Source organism: Engraulis encrasicolus, chromosome 10, assembly GCF_034702125.1.
Source record: "Engraulis encrasicolus isolate BLACKSEA-1 chromosome 10, IST_EnEncr_1.0, whole genome shotgun sequence".
Lineage (NCBI taxonomy): Eukaryota > Metazoa > Chordata > Actinopteri > Clupeiformes > Engraulidae > Engraulis > Engraulis encrasicolus.
Window position 1 is genome coordinate 20,516,473 of NC_085866.1, and position 27,294 is coordinate 20,543,766.

Below are 27,294 nucleotides of genomic sequence, written 5' to 3' on the forward strand. Positions count from 1 at the left end.
GCTTTTAATGCGCTTACATTATGCATAGCCTATTCTCTCTTCTCTACTCTATACTCATTTCAGGCCTTTCAGGCCTTGAGCTCCATTCGGGCTTGTATGACCATGGGGACCCACGTTCGAGTCCGACCTTAGTCATGTCCCAACTCTATCCCTCTCTAGCTCTCTCTCCCACTCGTTTACTGTCCCACTCTTCACTATCTTAGTCCTGATAAAGGCAAAAGCCCTAAAACATACATTCAATAAATTATGAAGTTGCGGACTTGGTACATGATTTTCAACAGTGAACTATTCCCTTTTTGCTGTTTGATGAATCACAGAAATGCTAAATAGCACTGCTATGTTCCACTGGGTATTATCTAAGTATGATTTTGAGAGACAACAATACATTTGTAACATATTGAAAAATGTATATTGTCAACAATATCTCACTCAATCAAGTAGGTAGCAGGCTTCACTCAGGTTTCTTGATAACTTTTAAGGGTGCTGTCCCAAATAAATACTTAGAATCAAAAAAAGAAAAGGGGGGCGCATCAACAATATCTCACCCCATGAAGACAATGACGAAGTCTAGGCAATTCCATGGGTTTCGTAAGTACGCGCCGTCATGTAATATCAAGCCGTACGCCACTATCTTTAGGAAGCACTCCACTGTGAAGATCACCAGGAAAATGTACTCCAGCGTATTCTGGTGGAAGAGAAACATGGACACATGTCAGCACTCATTAGGGCCAGAGGTGGAAAAAGTACTCAAGTTAACTCAAGTAAAAGGGTCTTTACTTTATTTACGTAAATCCTACTCAAGTAAAAGTACTCATCTAAAAATCAACTCAAGTAAAGTAAATCATTCGACCATAATCTAACACTCTGCTTTGGTGTCACCTCATGAAGACAATGAAAAAGAAGAAACACTACAATCAATCAATCAATCAATCACTCTATCAACCAACCAACCAACCAACCAACCAACCAACCAACCAACCAACCAACCAACCAACCAACCAACCAACCAATCAATCAATCCATCAACCAATCAATCAATCCATCAATCCATCAATCTGTCGGCCAATCAAAGTTCATTAATGCTGTAGGCTACTGTACATCACACTATCGTATGCAATCATAATTCAATGTGCTTAAAAGCAACTAATGAAAAAAGAAATACATAAATGCACTTAAATGCAACTAAAGAAATACAATATAATGTAGAGCCATGAATTTGGTGTCCTTATTTTTGTTTTCTCTGCAGCAACAGCTTGTTCCAGACATGTTGCTTCCCTCCGGTAGCGTGCTGAATGCATTAGCTCCCTGTTGACATGTGGCTCTCTGACTAATGACAGTATAAATATAGCAACACAAATATTTTGTCTTAAGGCAATTTACAATCTGTTTACTTGTCATTCAAATGCTTACAAATGATAATCACAGTGACAAAAACAGGTCAAGTAAGTGAAGTCAAATTTTCAGCAAATTAAGCATCAGAAACCTTAAAAGAAAAATCCCATAAACTGTCAATTTCACCGTTATTTATTTAGGCAGAATTTGGGTCCTTTTTGACTGGGTATGGTAAATTTGGTGGTGTACACAAAGCTGTCACAAGTAGAAGTACGGAAAGCCATTAAGCACCACCGAAGAATAACAACAATATCAACAATATCAAGAATAACACACGTCTGCCACAAAAGCAGTCCTTTGCACATTGTGTAAATGGACCAAAACAAGGCTCAATATTTAAATGTATTTAAAGAAATCTAGAGATAACAAAAGCTGTTTAGAGATTCACTGCTCACATTGGTCAGTGCGTCAATTTTCAGGTGTCAAAATCAAAAAGGCAAATTGCCAAAAGAGACAAATGAGAAAGCCCAACGTCGGAAGCAGCAAATGTCTTTTACATCTTTAATAGACCCGGGTGAAATGTTATGGCATTTTACCCTAACAATGTGAAGTTCTGCATTTGCCCCAACAACATGGCTCCTGACATGGAATATATAAACTGCTGGTGCCGAGTTTTATAACACCACTATGTCAGAGGGCGTGTGCTGTATTTCAACAAGGACGCGGCATTTAAGAGCTTGTTTGATTGATGGGGATCACAAAATCTCCTCTGTGCATCTGTGTGTCATCGTGTGTGTGTGTGTGTGTGTGTGTGTGTGTGTGTGTGTGTGTGTGTGTGTGTGTGTGTGTGTGTGTGTGTGTGTGTGTGTGTGTGTGTGTGTGTGTGTGTGTGTGTGTGTGTGTGTGTGTGTCAGCCTCTGCGTGCGGGTGTGTCTTTCTGTTAGGTGACACTGCAACCGACCTACTTCCAACATCACACTAGATTCATTCTGTGTGTGGGTGTGTGTTTGTGTGTGTGTGTGTGGGTGTGGGGGTTTGTGTGCGTGTGTGCGTGTGTGTGTGTGTGTGAGTGTGTGTTTCTGTATCAACCCGACTCCTCCTGTTTCAGTAACACATTGCAGCAGGCAGCAGTGGTGTTAATGGAGGTGTGTGTGTGTGTGTGTGTGTGTGTGTGTGTGTGTGTGTGTGTGTGTGTGTGTGTGTGTGTGTGTGTGTGTGTGTGTGTGTGTGTGTGTGTGTGTGTGTGTGTGTGTGTGTGTCAGTGTGCGTGTGTGTGTGTGTTGTCTATTAAGCTAGGGTTGGATGAAATCAGGGCACAGTAATGGAAGCCAGATGAAACCCAATGACGGAAGAATACTACTGGTGACACGAGAATATGGGCTAAATGACCCGGCGTACTCCTTCTCTGCCTGACCTGGATTCCTCTGGGCTTCAAGGGGCGGGGGTCCAAGAATCTCAGTGTTGTCCGACCGCCACGGTCATCGAGAGATTGGTTTTCATCCGAAATATTTTGATATTTGCTTTGATGTCTTTTTTAAATGATTTATTACGCTAACGATTTCGCAACTTGTTTGCTCTCGCAGTGCGAACTGAATGCAATCATTAGTGCAGTGCAGTAGTTCGGCAACCGTCCGGGGGTACAGTACGTGTACCCCTCCGAGTACTTGGGCACATTTCAGGTGGTACGTGGAAAAGAAATCTAAATGTAGTCACATGGGGATAGAGGAAGACATATGACTAACCTCATTCCAATCTGAAAGATAAAATGGATTCTATCCCTCATCAAGGGTACCAGATTTTGGGCTCCAATCAGAGAAAGGAGGTGGAAAGGATGTGACAGCAGCTTGTTTGAATCTATAAAACTATGACACGATTGGCTATGTGCTACGTGTAAGACAAATTACATGTTCGTGACGCTCAATAGATGGCCAAGGGCAATCGCAAACCACACCTTGCAGTGTAGGGGAAGAAAGGAGTCACCGGAGCATCTTCAGATGTGGAAAGTAACTTGTTTTATTGGGCAAGCGCCAAGACTAACGTTTCGACGTTCACACGTCTTCTTCAGAGTCAAACCTTGCAGTGTGTACGCAGGACAAACACACCTTGCAGTGTGTAAGCAGGACAAAAAAGGTTGGGATATTAGAGTCCTAATTCTTAAGACAAACTATTAAATGCCTCCTTGCCATCTGCTAGATCTTCCAAAATACTGTCAAAATTCTTTTTTCCTCAGCACAACCTTGTATGTACGAGATCAGCATGATACTAAACTCAGGAATAACTCCAAACATGTTTCAGACAGGCCCATTGAAATTCCCCATGGGTTTGCACTTTATATTTACACCTCTCACTCCTAAACACATGCACACACGCAAACATAGACACACACACACAGACACACACACAGGCACACAGGCGCACGCATGCACGCAAGCACGCACACACACACACACACAGGTGCACATGTACACACGCGCGCACACACACAGGCACACACACACACACACGCACACACACAGGCACACACACGTGCACATGCACGCATGCACACACACAAACACACACGCACGCACACACACACACACACACACACACACACACTCACACACGCACAAAAACACACACACAGAACTCTTCGGAACATGCCCCTCCTGAGATGTGCGTCAGACGTCAGAACACTCAGCTAAGTTTCTTGAAGTGAAAGCTAAATATAAAGCACAAAACTCTCTCTCTCTCTCTCTCTCTCTCTCTCTCTCCCGCGTTCTCTCTCTCTCTCTCCCGCGCTCTCTCTCCCGCGCTCTCTCTCCCGCGCTCTCTCTCTCTTTACCTCTATCTGTCTCTCTCTCTTTCCCTCTCTCTCTCTTCCCCTCTCCCTCCCTCTCTCCCTCCCTCTCTCTTCCCCTCTCCCTCCCTCTCTCTCGCAGCTCCCAACACCACAGCACCTGCCACTCGTCTTTCGTTTCAGTTTCAAAACACATGAGGGTTTTGTAGATGGCTGGCTTTGCTTGCCATGTATAGTTTGCCTTCTCTACCATCTGAATCACGCAGGGCAAGACTCAACCCACACTAGTCATTCATGCTCGTTCTCATTAAAATTCATGAAACAATGCAAAATGACGTATATCCATTTTGGAACATGTTGGGAAATTGACATTTTTATATTGGGCATTCCATTGCATTGCCTTGCAAAATGCATTTTATCTACAGTAGGTTTTAAAAATATGTTCTCAAAATATGTGAATGGCAAGAAATCACACATAGATGACAGGACTTCTGAACAGTCATTTCCAATAATAAAATGCAAAAGCCAAAAAATGGCACTTGTGTCATTTTGCAACAAAATGCAACATATCCACACACCGCAAAAGCTTCCTTGCTGTGATCTATTGGATGAAAACTAGCACAACGTTTGGACCTAGGTCTTCGTCAGACTGATATTTCTTCCTTTTTACATGCATTCAATTACCTGTATATCTGGCAACCATATTGTTTTCAGGGTGAGTATGTACTGTGCACTCAGTGTTTTTTCACTCACATTTGAATTCCAATTCCACAAGCATTTGCAACAACAGTAGGTACCGATCTAACATCACCATCCCAACAGGATGCCTTGCATAACTCACGGAAAACTATTTGTGGAATATTGACAGGATAGGATAAGGCCTATCATAAATTGAGTAATTCTGCTAAAAGGAAAGAAGATTTTCTCTGCTTTACAATGATTCTTCTACTAGAGATTTATGGTTCAACATCTACTTGGGAAATCCATTTACCTCAGCGTTCTTACATATCTAAAATAACTCCTGTGCTATCATTCACTAACATCATCACTTGAATATGTATAAACCAAACGAAATAAACTCCTGCAACAATGTTGATAGCAAACTAGAACAAGACCACAGCAATCTGATTCCAGAATTCTTCATACTCAAGGCACAATTAAAATGAACTTCCATGGTGCCAATTACAACTTAACTAAACTCATTCACGCACAGCCTATGTTATAACCTCACCGTCCACAAATGACCATGTCTTTATCTCTTACCTAAGGATCTCAGTAATGTCATAACAATGTTGTTATGGTGTGATTGCGTCTTTTCAGCAAAGACTGAACGGGCCTGCCAGACAGCCCATCTGCAGTAAGAGGCTACTGGAGAAAATAACAACCCTATGGCCTGGTAAACAACAGCATCCCGGACCAAGAAAAAGCCTCCGTCCATCATTACCCATAGTGTGGATTCCCCAAATGTGAGACACTTGAAGGTTTCCACAGTCTTGTATTGCAGTGCTAGGACAACAGGTTAACCCACCCACTATTACATGCAGAAATACAGCTCTGGTTTGTGTTTTCTGTAACAGAATATAATAGAACAGAATATAATATACAGTGCCCTCCATAATTATTGGCACCCCTGGTTGAGATGTGTTTTTTAGCTTCCAATTATTTTATTTTTTTTCTAAATAATATGGGACCTTAATGGAAAAAAAGAAAAAAATCCAACCTTCAATACAAGTGCATTTATTCAGTGGGGAAAAAATCCCACATAAAGAAATAATTATTTGACATCAAATAATGTGTGTCACAATTATTAGCACCCCTGGTGTTAATATTTTGTACAACCCCCTTTTGCCAACAAAACAGCACCTAATCTTCTCCTATAATGTTTCACAAGATGGGAAAAGACAGAAAGAGGGATCTTCAGCCATTCCTCTTTGCAGAATCTCTCTAAATCATCCAGAGACCTGGGTCCTCTCCTCTGTACTCTCCTCTTCAGCTCACCCCACAGGTTCTCAATGGGGTTGAGGTCAGGGGACTGAGATGGCCATGGGAGGAGCTTGATTTTGTGTCTGGTGAACCATTTCTGTGTAGATTTGGCTATATGTTTAGGGTCATTGTCTTGCTGAAAGACCCAGTGACGACCCAGCTTCAGCTTTCGGGCAGAGGGCAACAGATTTTGATTTAAAATGTCCTGGTATTTCAAAGCATTCATGATGCCATGCACCCTAACAAGGTTCCCAGGGCCTTTGGAAGCGAAACAGCCCCACAGCATCACTGACCCACCCCCATACTTCACAGTGGGTATGAGGTGCTTTTCAGCATGCGCATCTTTCGTGGTACGCCAGACCCACTTAGAGTGTTTGGTGCCAAAAAGCTCAATCTTGGTCTCATCTGACCAAAGCACACGGTCCCAGTTGAAGCCCCAATACCGCTTGGCGAACTCCAGACGCTTGCGTTTATGATTGTGAGTGAGGAAAGGTTCTCTCCGTGCATGCCTCCCAAACAGCTTGTTGGCATGTAGACAGCGCCTGATGGTTGATTTGGAGACTTTGTGACCCCAGGATGCTACCATGTGTTGTAATTCTGTAACAGTGAGCTTTGGAGATCTTTTGATTTCTCTTACCATCCTCCTCACTGTGCGTGGTGGCAAAATAAACTTGGGTCCTCGTCCAGGCTTGTTTACCACTGTTCCAGTTGTTTTGAACTTCTTAATTATTCCTCTCACAGTGGATATGGGCAGCTGCAGTTGAGTGGCAATCTTCTTGTAGCCTCTGCCTGACCTGTGAAGGTCGACGCACATCTGCCTCACTTGTATGCTGTGTTCCTTTGTCTTTCCCATGTTTAAGAGTGGATAAGAGAAATGGCCTCGGTGTCACGTCATATTTATACCCCAGGGAAACAGGAAGTGATGAATTACTAATTAAATGTTCCTACATACTCTGGTAAACTTTGTAAAATACTGTAGAAATGACAGAAATGCTTCAATTATATTTATTTCCTGGGAATTGTTAAGGGTGCCAATAATTGTGGAACAGGTGATTTAATGAAAAATAATTATTTTTTAGTCAGGGATTTGTTTATTTTCTTACAATTCATTTGAGTTGAAGGCTACATTTTCCTACAATTTTCAGTGTGACAGTATTCTTCTGCAATAAACACTGAATTTATTTTAAGGCTTTTAACACATCTCAACCAGGGGTGCCAATAATTATGGAGGGCACTGTATGCAGTTTGGGAAAGATGAAGCCATAGTCACTGGGTCATGGCAGAAGGCTATCACACATTGGGGATGCAGTCCAATATGCAGACTTCCGTCCTCCCTTGGTCACTTGCCTACTTGTGACCTCATGATGATGTCACTAACGACAGAAAATTAAATCATCTTGCAAAAGCACAATTCTAATGTCATTTCCTCATTTGCGATCGGGATGGTGGATGAAGAAGAGTAGCTATGCTGACACTGGGGAAACTTTATTGTTTTCTCCACAGAGCCGGGGCATCAACAAAATGCCAGGCCACATGCACAAGTGGAGGACGCGAGTGTGCATACTGGAATGCACCCTGGGTATCATCCTATTACCAGTATTGACATATGAAGGTACGTGAATGCATTACTACTACGTTTGCGCCAACAAGATGCTGGTCTGGGCATTGTGACAACCTGGAGGAGAAGTTGTCAGATTTCACATGTCACATTTGATTTCACACCAAACAGTAGGCATGCATCCAAATTCTACCCTAACCTTGATTCGCCCCAGTAGGCCTACTACTATTGACATATCAAATCCCCATTGACACACTAACTAGAGTGCCCATGAAGATCAAAGGTCGAAGGTGACTCACCAAGGTGCTGTTTGAGTTGTTGGTGTCGTCTAAGGGCAGAGGTAGGAAGATGGCCAGTGAGATGCAGTTAGCCAGGATAGTCAGTAGGATGATCATCTCGAAAGGTCTGAGGACAAGGGCTCAGGAAAACAAACTCACACTTGCATGCATTTCCTAGATGTTATGGTTGTATTAAGCAATGTGGAGGGTAAAAATATATATTATTCCAAAGGAAGATCTATTTACCAGCATTGCAAACATGGACTGTGTCGTAATATAGGCCTAAGCAAATGAAAATACCATAAAACATGGAAACAAACACAAGTAGGCCAACTGAAATGTAGTCAAGCCTTGTAATGTATTGCTATTTCCAGACTTAAAAAGAAATACAAAGCTACATGATTATTTTGATTTTGGCTAAGCTCCCTTGGCTTCATCAAAGCCTTATTTTTAGGCATGGAAAATGTCCAGTGGTCCTGAGGTGCTCAGGAAAACAAACTGACACTTCACTTGTGTTGCAGCTGTGGACTGGTCATTTTGTGTTGTGACAGTGATGTTGGGCTTGTTTTTAAAGAAACATTTGCTAGATGTTATGGTTGTACTGTATGTAGAGGGGGAAAACAAACACATTATTTCAAAGACCTATTTTCCTGCATTGCAAACAAGGACTATATCACATATATAAGGCAAAAAGACAAAACCCTAACTAAAACACTGCTATTTCAGTACTGAAATGCAGTAAAGCCTTAGTAATGTATTGCTTTTACCAGACATTCAGAGCAATACAAAGTAAGGTGATAATTTTGATTTTGGCTTCAGCTCCGTTTGGCTAAATCAAAACATGAGCCTTTATTTTTAGGCATGGAAAATGTCCAGTGAAAATGAATGTCTTGAACCTGTAAAACATGGACACCTGCTAAGACTTGACAAAACACTGTCCAATAGGGGTGGGCGATATGGCAAAAATGTTGTATCACGATATTTTAACATGAAATCACGATTTCGATTTTTTATCACGATCTTCCATCCAAAAAATAAAAACAACAAAAAACAACTTTCATATACTTGCAATTTGTAATTTGCAGTCAATAAAATGTTAACACACTGATGATACTCTCATAAAGTGTACAATTGGAATACAATAATGTAAAGAATAAAGTTAAGACAACAACACAAGTGAGAAAACATCACTCTGATACTGATAATAAACATCCTCACTGCAAGACGATCTATACGATTTCTCCACTTTGGCAGATTCGAGACGATATTTTACTCAATATCGCGATTCACGATATAATATCGTCATATCGCCCACCCCTACTGTCCAATCAAGCCTCCCTGTTAGCACCACTAGCACGACACATTCGACAGTAGCTAGTTCACCATCATCTTCTGTACCTTACATATGGTCGTGCCACTGAAACCGCATACCTGAAACAAAACATACAGTATGTCTTCCACATGCGTCTTTGGTGTAACCCGGCCTGCAGCTGCACGGCATGTACACATACCGTCCACTAGATGGCGTTGATTGAAAATTTCCCTGCTGCCAGTTCAACAGCGTGCCCTCTCCATGACGCGCCGGAACAGCTGCGGTGCAGTGCGGTGGCCCAAGGTTATTAAACCACTCAGATGCACAGAGTCCGCTTATACTGCTCTAGCATTTATAATTTAAGACAAGAAAAAATAACAACCCTCTTCTGACCTACAAAGCCTACTTCTGCAGCTGACAACAAACTGTGTGAATCCTAATTGTAGCCTACTGTAATTGCCAAACAGACTGTAGGCCTACCTATTAAAGCACAGATACATTACAGGAGAGACTGGGTTTGCATGTAGAGTAGAAAGTAGACCCAACAGCTTCTAGCTCCCATAACCTCTTTTGTTTTGAGAGCACAGCCGTTACGTATGCTTACACTGACGAAACGGACAAATACTTTGATACATCACAACACCTGCTACAGCTGTAGGCCTACTAATAATAGCACAGTATCAACTAACCCAGTGTGGCTTTTGATATGTAGACAACAGGGGTTGTAGAACGTACAACTGGATTAGTCCCTTCCATGTCCACTAATGCCCTCATATTGTGGTCTCTGACAGAAAGCGTGGCAGTTGGCCAGTTATCACCAAATTAAAGGGGTCTCACGGAGGCCTTTCGCTGGCCACTCTGAAATAGCGAGAGCTTAGCCCACAGACAAGCTCCCTAGACAGCCACGGAGCCTTAGTTTAAATGCTTTAGATCCACACGCTTAAGTCAGGAGAATGCCAAAAATCTTAACACCCCCTCTTCTATTGTCAATGGGGCGGATGTGACAACACCGGTGCACAGCAGAACAAATGAAAGGGTGTTGACAGACCCTGCCATGGCCAACCAGTAGGGCACTCGCCTGCCATGCGGCTGACCCGGGTTCGATTCACGGCCCGGGTCCTTTGCCGACCCCTCTCCGTCTCTCTCCCGATTCGCTTCCTGTCCACCTCTCACACTGTCCTATCAAATAAAATCGAAAAAGACAAAAAAAATCTTTACAAAAAAAAGAGAAAGGGTGTTGACAGTCGTGTCAAGTACATGATCTTTATCTCTCTCACTCCGAATTTGTTATTGTATGCCTTTATTGGTTAATAAACCAGCAGGCCTAATAAGCTGGATGTTTGGACATGTGGTCTTGCAAAGAGTTTTATAAGGGCTCCAGTGTGTCCCAAATACCAAATGCATATTTAGTATACTACTGCCGATGTAAATATAGTGCACTAATCCCAAAGTGTATATAGCATCTTAAACCCAGGGCATGTACTGTGGACTGAGGAGCGTAAATCATGTAGTTCCTGATTTATTTAGAAAGGGCAACCAATTGTATGATTGTGACGTCAGTGGCACCATAACTGTGTGTGTGTGTGTGTGTGTGTGTGTGTGTGTGTGTAGCCTGGCGACGCCATCCCCATGTACTCCACCTGTCGGCTTTCGCCCAGGCTAGTGTGTGTGTGTGTGTGTGTGTGTGTGTGTGTGTGTGTGTGTGTGTGTGTGTGTGTGTGTGTGTGTGTGTGTGTGTGTGTGTGTTTGTGTGTGTTCGAGTAGGTTGTCATACAGTAAAGGTGGTTAGGTGCAAACCTGGTTAAACCTGAGTTTTCCTGTTATGAAGTCATACGAGGCCGTTGAGATCATTCTTAGCAGTACGAATCCCTGGCCTTTTCTGCTAAAAGGGTTCACAACTACTACTGTATATTAGAATGAAACTTGGCAAGTTTGCACCTGACCAGTGACCCCATATTGCTTTTTTTAATGACACTTTACACTAAACCTTTTTTTAAAAAAAAATTCTAAACCACTTTTTGTAGGCAATATTGTATGTCACTACTATCAACGATGGGCAACCTGGATTCCTTAGTTCAGGCAATCACCTCTTGGTTGACTTGGACAGGTAAAACCAGGTCATTTGGAAAATGTGGTACTGGACTTTAGTACCAGATTTGCCCATCACTGATCATTACACAACCCCACCACCAGCAATGTTGGGCAAAATGGATTCTTTATTTACATTCTAGGGCCACATATTCCAAATAATCTTGTTTAACCTGTCCAGTTCAACCAGGTGACCATTAAACCAGTCAATCACCTGGCTGAATTGGCCGGGTAAAACAAAGACATCTGGAATATGTGGCACTGGATTGTAACTAATGAATCCATTTTCCCCATCACTGCCCACCACCAGTCAGATCATCCATTCCATTCCCCCTGAACTGAAGGATACTTCCACTCCACGACGCTGATGGCAGCCTTGCGTACAGGGTTCTTGAGGCCGAAGAAGAAGAGTGTGCGTGCGGGCCGAGGGTTGCCCCCCGTGGCCTGCATCTTCTTCAGCTTCTCCTTCTGCTTCCTCTTCAGCTCCTCCTCGTTCATCACGCCCGAGGACGCTCCTCCGCCACCGCCACCGCCCTCCATTTTGTCCACTCCTCAATCTTCTCGCTCACACTCCCTCCCGATCCACACTCCGTAGTAGACAGCAATGCAATGCAAGGGGTTACTTGATTCCACCACAAAAAAGAGGTTTTCCACACCCCACAAACAATGTGGAATTTTCCACAAAAAATAGGATCAAAAAATCTCTCTCTTGAGGTGTTATCCAAGTTTCTCAAATCCAAATGACCTCTCCGAAACACCACCACACTTGAGCTGTAGAGTCCTTCTTCTGTTACTGTCACTGTATGTCCTCAGTTACATATGTTCCACCTACTCCGTGACCATGTTTCAAACGACGCTCCTTCCTTACGTAGTTTATCGATCGCCAGTTCCTTTGCCACTGCTTGCCTGTTTGCTTAGTTACCACAACACCGCAACCACTACTACCATTACTACTACTGCTGCTACTACACAGACCCGTCCCCACCACTTCCAGCCACTACCTTCCGCTGCCCTGCTCTTTCTGGGGCAAAGCAAAAGCTCCCTGGCTGTCTCCCCCGTCTTGGCCCTGTGGTGCTTTCCCCCACAGTAAAAAATACCCCCCAAGCAATGCAGAGCAATGCACAGCAGAGCAGAGCAGAGCAGGCTGGGCAGGGGGAGAAATTAGAGGAGAGAGAGAGGAGGTGATGGGGTGGAGCAGTTGGCCTCAGGTTTAAATATAGACAGACAGTGAGCCACAGGCCATGCTTGGGGTTGGAGCAGTGAGTGGGGTGGTGTGGGAATGGGGCAGGGGTGCGGTGGGGGTCCGTGGGGTTGGGGGCTCCGGGTAGTATGAGGTGGAAGGGTGAATTGGTGGGGGGTCAGAATTGGGGTTGGGGTGGCTGAAGGTGGGGGTGGAGAGAGAGGGGGGGAGGGAAAGGGAGAGAGGGGTATTGGTGAGGGAGGGGGTTATAGATTGGGGGGGGGGCTGTTTTAGAGTCGGGTGTGTACTGTGTACTGTAGGTGGTATGGGGTGGCTGGTGTAGGAGTAAAAGGAGTGCAAGGGTACTGGAGTGTGTGTGTGTGTTAGTGTGTATGGGGCGTGGGCTTGGTGGTAGGCAGTCATTGTGGAGGGGAGTAAGTGAACTGGTGTATGTGTGTGTGTGTGTGGTAGTGCACTGCTGAGGTTTGTGTGTGTGTGCGTGTGCGTGTGTGTGTGTGTGTGTGTGTGGTGGTAGGTACTTATGGTGGGAAGTGTGTACTGTATGTGTACGTGTACGTGTGTGTGTTTGTGTGTGTGTGTTGTGCATGCATGTGTGCTGGTAGTGCACTGCTGTAGTGGTGTGCGTGTGAGTTCTATGGTGGGATGGGAGGTGTGTGTGTGTGTGTGGGTTTGGGTTAGGGGTGGTAGGGCAGTCTCCTGAAGCTGCAGAAAACAAGAGGCCAACCTACCGCAGCTGTCATGGGGGCCACCATCACCACCACCAGCAGGACTGGACTGGCCATCTGGCATAGCGGGCATTTCCAGGTGGGCCCCGCACCCTTGTGGGCCCCTATTTTCAGAAATGTAAAAAATTAAAAAAATACAATTTTGGCCGCGGCCATCCGGTAGGGCACTCGCCTGCCGTGCGGCTGACCCGGGTTCACTTCCTGTCGACCTCTCATACTGTCCTGTCCACAATTAAGTCTAAAAAGACCAAAAAACTATCTTTAAGAAAAAGAAAAGAAAAGAAAATAGGGTCCCACAAAGGTGCGAGGCCCACTGATGAGTCAGTTCTGCGTTGGTTATTATGAGGGGCCCCTTAAAGCCAAAAGTGCCCGGGCCCTATTTCTTTCCCAGTCCAGCCAACACACATCATCGACACAGATGACGGACTAATCTCTCTGGCACGAGCTCGGGCATTTAAATGGGGGGGTGGTGGGTGGTGGGTACACACCAAGGCCATGACGCTGCAGATACATCAGGGTGGGGTGGGGTGGGGAGAGTGGAGGGGACGGGGGGAATAAATGTTTATTATAGACGTTGACTGGTGTTTCCGAGTATGTGGGTGAATTGGGGGAGTTCCAGAGGACCTACAGGTGCAGGTGCTAACTAACCAACACATGAGTGCACCATCCAGAATTATCTCTGTGACGGACAAAAGGTGTCAGATCTCGGGCTCAGAAAGTAAAACTCTCTTGTTATGTCGGTCAGCTTCGTCCAAAAGCCATTGGATAGAGCAGATTGCAAGTCAAGTCACCTGTGAAGTCACTAGTCATCTGTTAGCAGTCATCCGCTGGAAGGAAAATGGTAAAGGTAGAAATGGGATGGTGTAGGCATTGTCCCAAATGTAATCTTTTCAGAAATATTTACTAAGTAATAAACTAATATTTGATGGTAGTGGAATATACTCGTGAAAAAGATAACATTTGTGAATGGGCAGCATAAATTCTGGAAGTGGCTAACAAAAAAGTCCCTTTTAACGGATTTTAGTCATATGATAGTATGTTGTTTGGTCTGATGGTCTGTCTGTCGGTCAGCATAGTTTTGCTTTCTTGAGGCCCTGCCGTGACCAACCAGTAGGGCACTCGGCTACCATTCGGGCGACCTGGGTCCGATTCCCGGCCCGGGTCATTTTCCGACCCCTCTCCATCTCTCTCCCCATTCGCTTCCTGTCCACCTCTCAAACTGTCCTGTCAAATAAAGTCGTAAAAGACCAAAAAAAATGTTTAAAAAAAAGTTTTGCTTTCTTGAGTGTTTGTCTAGTCACCAGAGGGGGGTCACGCGCACCCCCTGTACTTGTTGTCGAAACCTATTTTTTTAGACTCCTCCATATGTCTAATTTACAATAAGAGATGTTAGCATTGCTGCAAATTGTCCCATGGGTGTTTTTCAGGGCTCATCTTGGAAACTGTGCAATAGCGATTTATACAATTCTGTCATTTGACTATTCACATAACTTTTGAACCAGACATGGTACAAAGACAAATGAGACCACTTTTCCATATAATTCTAGCATGGGGAATTGATTGGAAGGGTCAATAGGTTCATAAAAACATGTTTAGACTACTTTCTAGGAGAAAAATGACTAAAATGTATCAAATATTCTAGAAATTCTGACAGGAACTAGTGTGTAGATTTTCAAAAATGGTGTAAAGATGACATTCATTGCAAGCATTTATGACTAGAAACATTCTTTAACTTGAGGTGACTACCATACATGCTGTCATTAACATTAAAACATCCCTGCCACCTTTTAAGGCTATGCTTAGTCATGGTTGATGCGAAAAGCATAATATTAGCAATCAGATGCATTGATGACTTGACCCTTCCAAAGCATCCAAAAACAGATTTTCAGTGGTTTACAATAGTATCAGAAGTACTTAGACAGAAACAGACTTCATAATGATGGTATAAGGGCCTGGTATCCACACATGGGGCCTATGCTTTCTGAGCAGAACCGTAGGGAGCAATTTGCATAAACAAGAGGACATCAAAATTACATATTCACCATCGGCACCGTTCATAAAAGATGTTGCAGGTAGCATAACATTCTCCATGTTCTCTCCAACCTTTGTCATGTCTGTCACATATCGTCAGTGTGAACCTGCTCTCATCTATGAAAAGCACAGGGAACCAATGGTGAATGTGCCAGTCTTTATGTTATCTGGTATTTGCAAATTGCTCCCTACAGTGCTGCTTTGTAGGACTAGGCCCCACTTGTGGACACCAGACCCTCATACCCTTCAAATGAAATCATTCTCATCATCCTGGACCTCTCTGGAGCTTTTGACACAGTCTCTAACACCATCCTCTTAGAATGGCTTTCTGAGTTCACTGGATTATGGATCAACTGGATTGATGCTCATCTTGGATTTATCACTACACACACACACACACACACACACACACACACACACACACGCACACACACACGCACACGCACACGCACACGCACACGCACACGCACACGCACACGCACACACACACACACACACAGCAAAGCAACATTGGGTGTTTTGAAAGTCACTAAATAAATACTGTAGAATTGTTATTGCTCCTGAGCATTTGAGCATTTGACATTAGTGGCCTAAAAAGCTGATTTTTGCAGGGCTCTGGCAATCCCACTGCTGGGTTGTAAGCCATCCTATGGCCTCCTCCATGTCCCTTGGTGTACTGACATGTCTCCTGACATATCTTGCATGTTCTGGACATTGTGCTGAAGAACACACCAAACTGTCTTGCCACAGCACACATAGATGATTGGATATGTAGCACTAGCTGAGCAAATGTTCATGATGGGTGGTGAAGCACTTACCCATTCCAGTTTACACAGGAAGCAATGGCATTAATGGGCTTCATCAGTGACAAAGGGTTGGTGTCCCAGTAGAGAACCTCGCCCATGCATCTCTCCAGGGATTTTCTGTAGTTCACTCTCTCTACACCAGTAACAAACCCAGTGATGGGTGAAGAGTGTGAAGGGTGTTGGGCGTGCCCTGGGTATTTGGTTGTTGTGTCTGTACCACATTTACAATGTCAACCTCTTTCCTGAGTCTCATCACCCCATGGCGAGGATATCCACCAGAGCTGTGTCATCTGCAAACTTCCAAAGAGGATTGGTGCTAAAGGTTGTTTTGCACTGATGACTGAGCACACAACCTTGGGCCCTGTGCTGAGAGTCATGATGAATAAGGTTATTGGAATTTGGTGCTTGCCTAAAGAAGTCTTGAAGCAAGTTGCAGAGGCTGGTGTTGATACCCAGATTGTACAGTCTGTAGATGAGGTACTGGTGCTGAATGCTGAATTGCAATCCATGGCCAGCATCCTCATATGTCAAGAGCATTCTCTCATATTATTTTTTTTGTACAGATGGATTAGGGCTGGAAGGACGGGAGATATCACCTCCTCTGTGGGATATTTGGCTGAGTATACAATGTGAACAAGAAGAGGGTAGATGGATGGATTTGTTTTTGGATGTGCAACATTACTAGCCCTTCAAAGCATTTCATGATGCATGCGTCAGGATAGGAATGATTTCTTTGGCACAACTTTGATGGTGGCCGCTTTAAAACATGATGGGATCATGGCTTGTTGGTAAAGAGAGTGTTTAACAACTTGTCTGGGCCAGTTGGTTTTCATGGGTTGATTATGGCAGACACAGAGTCTGACACAAACAGTCTGACACAGACACAGTGTTTCTCACTGATGCCTGGAGAGAATGGTGGTCAAATCCAAAGCTTTCATTTTAATATTAAATCAGAGTGCATCCTAGGGGGTACACTAATTAGCTGGTTTAGGTTAGAGGTATATCATCTGGAGCCTGGACCCCTAATGTTCTTTACTAAAGGATAACAATAGGCATATATATTAGCAGGTTTACCACTCATTGTTGGTTAACAGTCTGGTTTATCATTTAACCATGTTCTCAGTATACCCCCTTAATGGCTTAATGTTGCTATATACTCAGAGTTCGGAGTATTTGTTGTGTCTTTTATTATGCTTGTGATGGAGTGACCATCACTAGGGTTTTGGGTGTGTTCTGACTAACATGCCAAAGAGCCTGGCTCTTTGGTGTAGCAGTCAGAGCCTCAGTTTACTACTCCGGAAGGTCTGGGTTCGAGTCCCCGGCTGGGCAACTCTACTCCCCTTCGCTTCAAATGGTGTCAGAAGTGGGATGGCTACCATGAGGCCATCGGAAGCGTACCCATTATTTGTGAGCCGTAATTGCAGGTGAGGGACCCCCAGGATTGGTGACCCCAGTGATGGGTGAAGCATTGATGATGGGGCACACTGGATGGGAGAAGCATGATGGGCAGTTGCGTGAGGGACACCATGAGTGTGTGAAGCGCACGGGTGCGCTTCCAGAAGGGGAAGGCAGTGTGATGGAGTGACCATCACTAGGGTTGTGGGTGTGTTCTGACTGACATGCCAACGAGCCTGGCTCTTTGGTGTAGCGGTCAAAGCCCCAGCTTACTACCCCAGAAAGTCTGGGTTTGAGTCCCGGCTGGGCAACTCTACTCCCCTTCGCTACAATGCTATTGCTACAGGTGTTTGGGCATGTTGTGTTACCATGGAAATTGGGGTGGCTTCTTCTGGTAAATTACAGCAATGTGCAGGAGCTGGCTGGTGTGTTGCATGTTTTAAAGCAATAAAGGGTGAATTTGTTTGCGAGAAATGATATGCATTGTGCTGCCAACACCACTTCAAGGAGTTAGGAAATACCAAATGAAAGTATTCTGATTCTAAATCTTCAGAATTGCTGGAAAGTGGGAATTTTACATTGTTGTTAGCGGTATACAGTAATGCAATTACTCAGAACATGAACTGATCAAGTCAGAAACATGGGGTAAAACACCTATATTGATATTATTATCTGTATTGGCTACACAAGATTCTGAGCCTACACATGGCAGTTTTTTTCACCAATTTCGATCTTAGAATTAAATTCAATAAGATTATTTTATGTAGCTAATGGACTTCCTCAATATCAACATTTATTCAGAATTACTTACCCATCAAGTAAGCATGGTATTAAGAATATTATATTATCACAATACATATCAAACATCACTATTCCTGGTCATTGTATGGTAATTTTCAGACAATGCTCATTTTGTGGGCCTGGTGGCAGCCATCTTGAAATTGAGGCCTTTCTTGTCACCAAAAACGGGGTAAACATTTATTATGTTCTAAGTACTTCTGATACTATTGTAAACCACTGAAAAATCTGTTTTTGGATGCTTTGGAAGGGTCAAGTCATCAATGCATCTGATTGCTAATATTATGCTTTTCGCATCAACCATGACTAAGCATAGCCTTAAAAGGTGGCAGGGATGTTTTAATGTTAATGACAGCATGTTTGGTAGTCACCTTGAGTCAAAGAATGTTTCTAGTCATAAATACTTGCAATGAATGTCATCTTTACACCATTTTTGAAAATCTACACACTAGTTCCTGTCAGAATTTCTAGAATATTTGATACATTTTAGTCATTTTCTCCTAGAAAGTAGTCTAAACATGTTTTTTACGAACCTAGTGACCCTTCCACTCAATTCCCCATGCTATAATTATATGGAAAAGAGGTCTCATTTGTCTTTGTACCATGTTTGGTTCAAAAGTTATGTGTGTATAAATCGCTATTGCACAGTTTCCAAGATGAGCCCTGAAAAACACCCATGGGACAATTTGCAGCAATGCTAACATCTCTTATTGTAAATTAGACATATGGAGGAGTCTAAAAAAATAGGTTTCGACAACAAGTACAGGGGGTGCGCGTGACCCCCCTCTGGTGACTAGACTATACTGACCTTGTTGTTTTCTAAAATCTGGAGTCCTCTGACCCAGGCACGTGCAGACCATAGTTGCCCACGGTGCCCGAGCAACGGCCCTTTTGCCCACATTGGCTGATATTGCCCTTCCAAGGGAAGGTAAAATAATATGACAATTATAATTTCATATTTCAATATCATTTGATTTCTTTATAATTCATAATTTTGATTGAAGTTTTGTACAATAAAGACTTAAGTCAGTCATACAAATTCATCAGACCCGTCGAGAATGGGCACGAGCGATGTGAGGTAGGTAGGCTACGTAACAACTCCGGTGGGGAGGGAGAAGGCACGCGACAGGCGCTTCGAGCGCCTATAAGACACACGAAAGATTTTGAAGATGCCTGGGTGTCGGCTAGAGCCCTACACACAGTCTACATATTAGGGTACAAAATATGCTCACAATCAACCTCTCTAATACAATGTTGAGTTTAGAACTTTTAGTTATCATACATCTGACATCTCACGTTTAGGTAGCAAAAAAACCCGACAGCCAGCTGTAGGAAAAATAAGCTAAGATTTCATGTTTCAACTGATTTGCTTTGCAATTCGTATTTTTGATTGAAGCTTCCTAAATTAAGTTTTCAAATTCAGATTCACCTGCACCTCGAGAGATAGGCAAAGGGAGGGGCAGCATGCGCGATGCGGGGGGCACGCGCAGCTCTACATGGGAGGGAGGGGGGAACAATGCATGCGACCAGGGCAGAGACGCAAAATATGTCGAAGATGTAAGATGTCGTGGGAGTAGAAGCGACTGCCCTGACGGCCTGAGGTGAGCTGGAAACACAGCAGACTACACAGTATTAAACTGCTTGATCACAATTAATGTCTCTTAAAGCCGATCTCGAGTTTAGGACGTTTGATCCTAAATAATCTGACAGCATGGGTGTGCCACGTTCAGATATTGGGGGAAAACGACAGCCAGCTAGCTTGCAGTCAATGTTTTACATGGCTCAGGTTGTTTTGTGGAAGGCTAACCCAACTAAGAAACATGCAGATGACATGTCGTTTTATCAAGCAAGAGAGAAGAACTTAAGGGGGTAGGCTAGCTAAAGGAAGCACATCTCTGCAGAGTTGGCTGCGAAAAAAAGAACAGGTGCAGGTGAGGCAGAGAATCTTTTTCAGGATTGTAGAGGTTTGATCTTGGTGAGACCGCTAGGAAAGTGCTTTTTCTTACGCTGATATAGCCCATTCTCCGACCCAAAGATAGGCTACTGTTTCCACTGTCAATGTCCATGTAATTGAAATAAATCCACTCCACGTGATAACTGACGTTTACTGTTCTTCTCAAGACATAGGCCTACAAAATGTGCATGAACTAACTAAAATATCTGTAATGAAAATAAAAGGTTATAAAGTCTGCGAGAAGCTCGGAGCTTCAGAGCAACATATGAGAACTGGTGCTCCCACGCCACGGTTCTTTGCGATCTGAAATGAAAGCCGGCTCGTCAATTCTTAAAGCGACAGTACACATTTTTTTAATTTAGGCTACAAAAGACCCAACAAATGACCTAAACCTGTGAATTCTTATTGTTTTAGCTTTCCTATATAATATTCATCATTTTAATCATGGAATATGCATATTAATGACATTTCAAATTCAAATTAAATTATCTTTAATATAACTATTTCTATTTATTATAACTTAAAGTCTACTTTGGCTGCTACAAGGATTATAAAGATGACAGTGGGTTAATTGATTAAGCATCCTCATATTTAGCCTATTAATTTACTCATCATTTCATTTCATTTAAGATGAGGATGACTCAGAGCCACAGACCTCTGCACATAGGTCAGGTAGGCATAAGACTGATAATCTCTGTGACTGATACAGGTTTAAAAACTATCAAGGCTTTTTCTCATAATTTCATTTAATTTAGGGGCAGCCACATACCACACATGAGGAAATGTGGATCAGGAGACATTTAGGGCAGGTGGGCATAAGGCTGATCATCTCTGATATGATTAATAGGTAGGCCTACATGTTTAAAAACTAGCATGTTATATCATATGGTACGCATATTCAGGATACTATACAATAAAATAATATTAATAATTATGACAATAATATACTACTTCTACTAGGTACTACTAAAAATAATAATACCCATGGTGCAGTTTCCTAAAAATTCTGATGGCCGCTCATTGTTGATGTTTTTTTTGGGGGGGTGGGGTGGGGTGGGGGTGGGTTGCCCTTTCTTCAGGTTAGAGCAACTGCCCTTTGAAATTCCTGTGCACGTCCCTGCTCTGACCTGACTCCCGCCATGTGGTATCGAGACTGATAGATAGATAATTCAGGCGATATCAGGCGGCCACTTCACTAGTGCCTAAGTTGTGATCAATAGAAAATGCAAAAGAGACCAGACAGATTAAATAATCATAACAACTTTTTATGATCTCTCCAAACATTATCACAAGCATGTGAACACATTCGCAGGGCACAACATATCAAGCAAATCATATTTACGCCACATTACATTATAAAATAAAATAAACAAATCAGAGTGCGGTCCGACATTTATATCATGGCTGCAACAACCACTTTAGATAATATCCAGCAAGTTTAATATATTAAATAACATACAAATCATTTGAAAGACTTTCCATCTGAGGTGCAAACATAGAAAGTATATTTCTATGGAAAACTCTGAGAAAGTGCAGACTAGCGATACAAGTCATTGTGTCTGATTATCTCTCTAAGTACAGTGTATGTACAACATTAACATGTGCATCATCATGACATGGCATTAGCTATGTTTTTCAAAAACATATTTAATAGATTTAATAATCAATCACCAGGGAATTCCTGTTTGGAAAGCATTACCTTAAAGCTTATAGAAATGTTTGCGCAAGACCACCCCCTTCGCTTGATGACATTGATTGCACTAGCCTACAGACGAAATGATAAATGACCAAATAAAATACAGTAATACTAGATTTGTTTTTCTCCCAACTGAATGTCATGAATAAGGTATTTGTAGCAGCATAGCAATACAAAATGCAAAACATCCATATGTTGCCACGTTTATATGATGAAAAAAAACTCACATTCTCCAAATTCAGTGTTGGTTCCATAAGGCAGCGTAATAGCTTAGCTTAAACAACATGAGTTAAAATGACGTTATGGCTGTGGCTTAATATTAACAGCATACTTTCCTGTGATCCTGTCCTCCACTTTATAATCTGCCTACAAAAAGCTTATTTCACAACAGCCACGCTCCAGGTTCAAGTAGCACTGACGGTTTCCATTGAATACATTGAAAATCTAAGTCCAGATCCAATTCCAGACACTTACTGTACATTTCTAATTGATCAGGTTGGAGTTAGGCCAATGGGAGCTATATTGTTTTCATAGGAAGACCAAAATGCTACTTCATATCCAGTGTCTTGATAATAGAGCTTCACCCTGAGCGTGACCTTGAGAGAAGCAATCTGAGATGCTGGGTGAGTAAGGATGAGGAGGCTGGTAGGGGCAAATGATTATGACTTTGGTTACACTTTATTTTAGGGATACATCTATTAGCACTAATACATACAATGTGCCTGTATAAGTAACTTGTAAGGCATGTACAAAGCAAAATCAAGCATTTGTTAGGCATGTATTCGCAAATGTCTTGTTCATGCACAATAAGGGATTTATTACCAATTTAACCTTAGTAAGTAGGCCTAGTAGGCCTTAGTGTTTGCTTAGTACAGGCCTTACAAGTTACTTATGCATTAACATTGTATGTATTAGTGCTAATAGATGTATCCCTAAAATAAAGTGTTACCATGACTTTTTACAGGATGGTTGGGGAAGGCTCTCCACTATTCATGAGGGAACTTGTCCATTGTCGGTTTGCCATCACCTTCACATAATCTCAGTGGCACATTATAAGGAGCTTCAAGGTGGATTTCATTTCAAGAAAATGTGTTATGATCACCAGGGTTAGGCTAGAAAGGGGGTCAAGTTTGGCCCTGGCTAATTAAGGCTGTAGCTAATAAAACCTTAAAAAGTGATGGGAAACAATGTAACATTGTCCTAACCTACGCCAGTTCCTCAGCCAAACCCCAAACCAACCATGGACGACGAGATGATTTAAAAGCCTTCCCCTACCACCCTGCAAGATAAATACACAAAATAAAACCGAAATCGCCGACTGATCTGAGGTCAGTGTTGGCAGCTTAGCTGAGCATCTTGTGGCGGTCGAAGACGGTCTTGCGCTGCTCCTGGACCTGCTTCTTCCAGCGCTGCTGCGCTCCCTCCACCCTCTCCAGCACCGTGTTGCCACGGCCCTGTTCCCCCTCAGGCTGGGGGGGGCGGGTGTCCTGCAACAGGGGAGCATAGGGCAGTTATAAACCATCTCATGTACAGCTTATGAAGCGTGAAATACTTCTACATTAGCCTGGTCTAATCTGAAGCGATTGTAGGAAGCAGGAAGTTTGCACTCAGTTATGGTTTGAAATTATTGGACACCTCTCACCCAATCGCTGGCAGTTACTCAACAACAACATAGCGCAGACCAATGGCTCTGGCGCAGATGTGTACGTCATTGTCACGAGCGTCCCCACCCTTTCGCCCCCACGTGGGGGGCATATTCGATTATTGGCTGTTTTCTGGGGGGGCGTTGCGATAAAAATTCTACTGCTCCAGGCACTCCACAGAGAAGCACGGCTACAGTAGTGGAACCAATCATTTGGCGGAAGTACGTAGGATGGCTCGCGAGGCTACTTCTACATAACTGTGAGTAACTGATTTGCCCACTGGCATATCAAAGGCGTCGTTATGCTTTTCTCATATCTCAGAATGCATGTGCTCTATCCTTACAATTTTGGTTCATAACTCTGGGTACCTTTTACATAACAGCGTGTACCTTTTACATGTCTGCAGTCCACAGATGCCAGCTGTTTAAACTTAAAAGTTGATACTGTTTATAATACGCATGTTATTGGCTTCAAAATACCAGCCCTTTCAAACCATCCAGTCTGAAGCCAACCACGGTAAATAAACTCATGGGGAGGTGTACACCCACAGACCATTTAAAACCTGCCTAAAACAAAGGTAGTTCTGAATGGAAAAGGAAACAGAATGGTCTCTCAATTGCAGTGATCTAAATACATAGAAATGTATTTAAGGATTGTATGTAAGGATTGTAATACTGTACTATGTAAAGATATGTAATTGTATGTAAGGATTGTAATACTTACATACCACACATTGTATATAATTAATACTCCCTTGAGTTTTCTGCAGTTTGTGAGCCTGAGTGTATGCTATGCATTAGCCAGGCCATGCCCTCCTAGTGACGCAACCCTTCGGCGTTGCTTCTAAAGTCAGGCCAAGAGCAATGTAAAAATCATTTCTGATCTCCCGAAAAATCGGGAACTCCACCCAATTTGCCAGGAACCAATCAACCATTAGCAAACCAAGGGAGGCGGGTCAACAATGCTGTTTGGGAAACATTAGTTGTTATGCTCTTGGTCAGACCAAGTCTCGAAGAGATTTGAAAGTCGATGATAATCAGGCTAGCTATGTATGGCCTCCATACTGTACCTCTACGTCCTCCTCGTTGTGCAGGTCTCTCAACTACAGTGATCTAAACTATTGCAGGAATACATAGAAATGCCAATAACATTGTAATAATACGGTACCTCAGTGGTTCTCAACCTTTTTTGAACAAACCCCCCCTGGACCTCATCCTAAGCCTCCCAACGCCCCCCTTACTATTAAAAAAATTAAATGGAGTAATGTTACCAATGACAACTGACCCCCGCCCCTATCGACTGTATCCTTCTCATCGCCCCCTAGGGCTCCCCAACGCCACCCAAGGGGCTGTACCGCCCCCATTGAGAAACACTACGGTACCTCCACGTCCTCCTCGTTGTGCAGGGGCTGTAAGTAGGGGTCGTGCTTGCGGATGAGCGGGTCCACCAGCAGTAGGAAGAGCATGTAGAGCACCAGCGCTCCCACCACAGACAGGTAGATGATTATGGTCACCTGTGCAGGGAAGGAAAACATTGTGACATTACATTCTTCACTGCTACAGCATTAACCACATTGCAAAAGCCACTTTACCACTGCCTGGTTAATCACCAGACCTAATCACAAGTGAGATTGTGCAAGGCAGCGTGAAATTTCCCAGGCTAACGTTACCATACTTCACTTTGATATTATGTATTTTATTATATACTGATATGACTTGGGTGAACAAAGCACAGAGAGAGAGAGAGAGAGAGAGAGAGAGAGAGAGAGAGAGAGAGAGAGAGAGAGAGAGAGAGAGAGAGAGAGAGAGAGAGAGAGAGAGAGAGAGAGAGAGAGAGAGAGAGAGAGAGAGAGAGAGACTACCTTGATTGTGTTACTGCTGCGCTCCTCATATTTGCATTCACAGAGAAGGCAGTAAGCTTCCACGTCATGTCCAGGCACAGGCATTGGGTCCACAATATGTAGGCAATTACTAATACAGACAGAAACACACAGTACTTCTATTATTTTCCCTGTAACTTTCGTTGAAACACAGTTCATATCTTCACACCATTGCCCTGCTAATCTTTGAAGTCAGACTTAAAGGTGCACTGCCACTGTGTAGGATGGTGTCCAGACAGAGTAGGTATTGCAACTACCGGCTCCTCATTGAAACTGTGCTACCTATTGCCACATTTGATCTTGTCATTAATATTTACTTAATAATGAACCCATAGTTACTATGACCAAAGTACAGTAAGTTTTGCAGCTAAATAAAATATCTATATCTGGAAATTCAAAATGGAGACAATGGAGAAGAGCCTCCTTTTCATGAAAAGTGTAATTTTCCCAGTCATTAAGAATACTTAGAATGATGGTGGTAGTAAGTAAGTATGCATGAAAACTGCAACATTTGTGAATGAGCAGCATGACAGCGGTGCAACTGAAACTCACCAATCTTTTTGTGAAACATTCCTATTGTAGATGTGGCCACTGATGTTCCTGTAGGGAGGACAGATGCACTTGCAGCGCACATCTTCGAAACTCTGCAAAGTAAGGCATATTGGTCAAAACCCACACCTCAGCCAGATTATTTTTCCCCCCTTCAGAAATATAAGAATCCCCTGTCTAGTAGATACCTTGGTCGCGTGGACGACGGAGACGGCCTCGAAGCACAACAAGGCCACAGCAACAAGCACCGGAGCACCGAGGCTCATCACTTTGGCAGGTGACATGTCCACCTCCCGGTACTTTCGGATCTGCGCAAAAGGGCCGTTATTACGGCATCATAAGGAGGTAATAACCATAGTGGTGCACTTATGAAGATACTGTTCCCTTTAACCTTGCAGACGAAAACATGTCATGTCATGCATTATGTGGTTACCACTACTAAACGAGGTTATGGCCTGTCAGAACACAGTGTAACTGCATGCAGGTCAAGTCAACACTTACTTTGATTCAACATGACGTCTTTCTTTTAAGGAAGACGCTTAACTAATGTACAGATTCGTACCTAACAGGCAACACTTCATCACAAATAAAATGCCATTTTACGAACATCACTTGTAAGGAATCTACGCCAATTAGACACTGCAGTTCTGCAGCTATGCAGAGCTAAGGACGTGCGTCACGGCCATCGCTGCAGACATGGATCATGTATATTTACATGTTCTTTGTTTAACTATTCACAGTGCATGTGAATGAATAAATAGCTCACTTGTCTCCTCACCTTGTTTTTAGAGTTGAAATTCAGAGGTGTGTTGTTAGCTAGCTAATTGAGCTAGCTGTGACGTGTGTTGTTGACGAGCATCTGCGACTGCGTTATCTGCGCCTATGAAACTATGTTTAGGCGCACACCGCCACCTAGTGGATGGGAGCACCAACCAGCATGATGTGTAGCCACATCTCTGACCATGCTGGAAAAACTGTTGACAGTTGTGCAGTTGGGTCATTTCACGTGAAATCAGACACTTTGGGACCCGACCGACCCGGATTTCAATCATACTTGGTGTGCCTTTTCAGTAGCAAGGTAGCACCCCAGAACTGCATTGGTTTGAATCTGACACTAATATTAAGGGAGAAACAGACTAGGAAAGGTTCACATGTGAGGGTAGGACACTATACATTCAGCCTTGAATATATCAGTCAGTGTTAGTCACAAAAAGATGCCTGTGGTGTTGTTTGAAAGCTCTTTTCTGGCTCTACATATTACACAATCACCTTGGAATACAACTACTC

General features: G+C 43.2%; 2 protein-coding genes across 2 annotated transcripts in view; both read right to left on the reverse strand.

Annotated features, from left to right (window-relative positions):
* The window catches only part of LOC134456803 (dihydropyridine-sensitive L-type skeletal muscle calcium channel subunit alpha-1-like), a 44,974-nt gene extending 32,548 nt beyond the window's left edge, over nucleotides 1-12,426 (reverse strand). Inside the window, exons 1-3 of the mRNA XM_063208359.1 lie at nucleotides 11,680-12,426; nucleotides 7,952-8,057; nucleotides 546-685 (exon numbers count right to left, since the gene is read on the reverse strand). Of these exons, the coding sequence (XP_063064429.1) occupies nucleotides 546-685; nucleotides 7,952-8,057; nucleotides 11,680-11,870 (437 nt within the window). The 5' untranslated portion in view covers nucleotides 11,871-12,426. The remainder of the gene's footprint in view (nucleotides 1-545; nucleotides 686-7,951; nucleotides 8,058-11,679) is intronic.
* Nucleotides 12,427-21,484: 9,058 nt separating this feature from the next.
* tmem9 (transmembrane protein 9) lies at nucleotides 21,485-26,924 on the reverse strand. Its single transcript, XM_063209630.1, has 6 exons — nucleotides 26,786-26,924; nucleotides 26,196-26,315; nucleotides 26,011-26,102; nucleotides 25,441-25,549; nucleotides 24,961-25,092; nucleotides 21,485-23,423 (listed from the first exon to the last, which is right to left on the reverse strand). The coding sequence occupies exons 2-6, from the start codon at nucleotides 26,289-26,291 to the stop codon at nucleotides 23,280-23,282; spliced, it is 573 nt and encodes a 190-aa protein (XP_063065700.1). The 5' UTR covers nucleotides 26,292-26,315; nucleotides 26,786-26,924; the 3' UTR covers nucleotides 21,485-23,279.
* Between the last annotated feature and the right edge of the window lie 370 nt (nucleotides 26,925-27,294).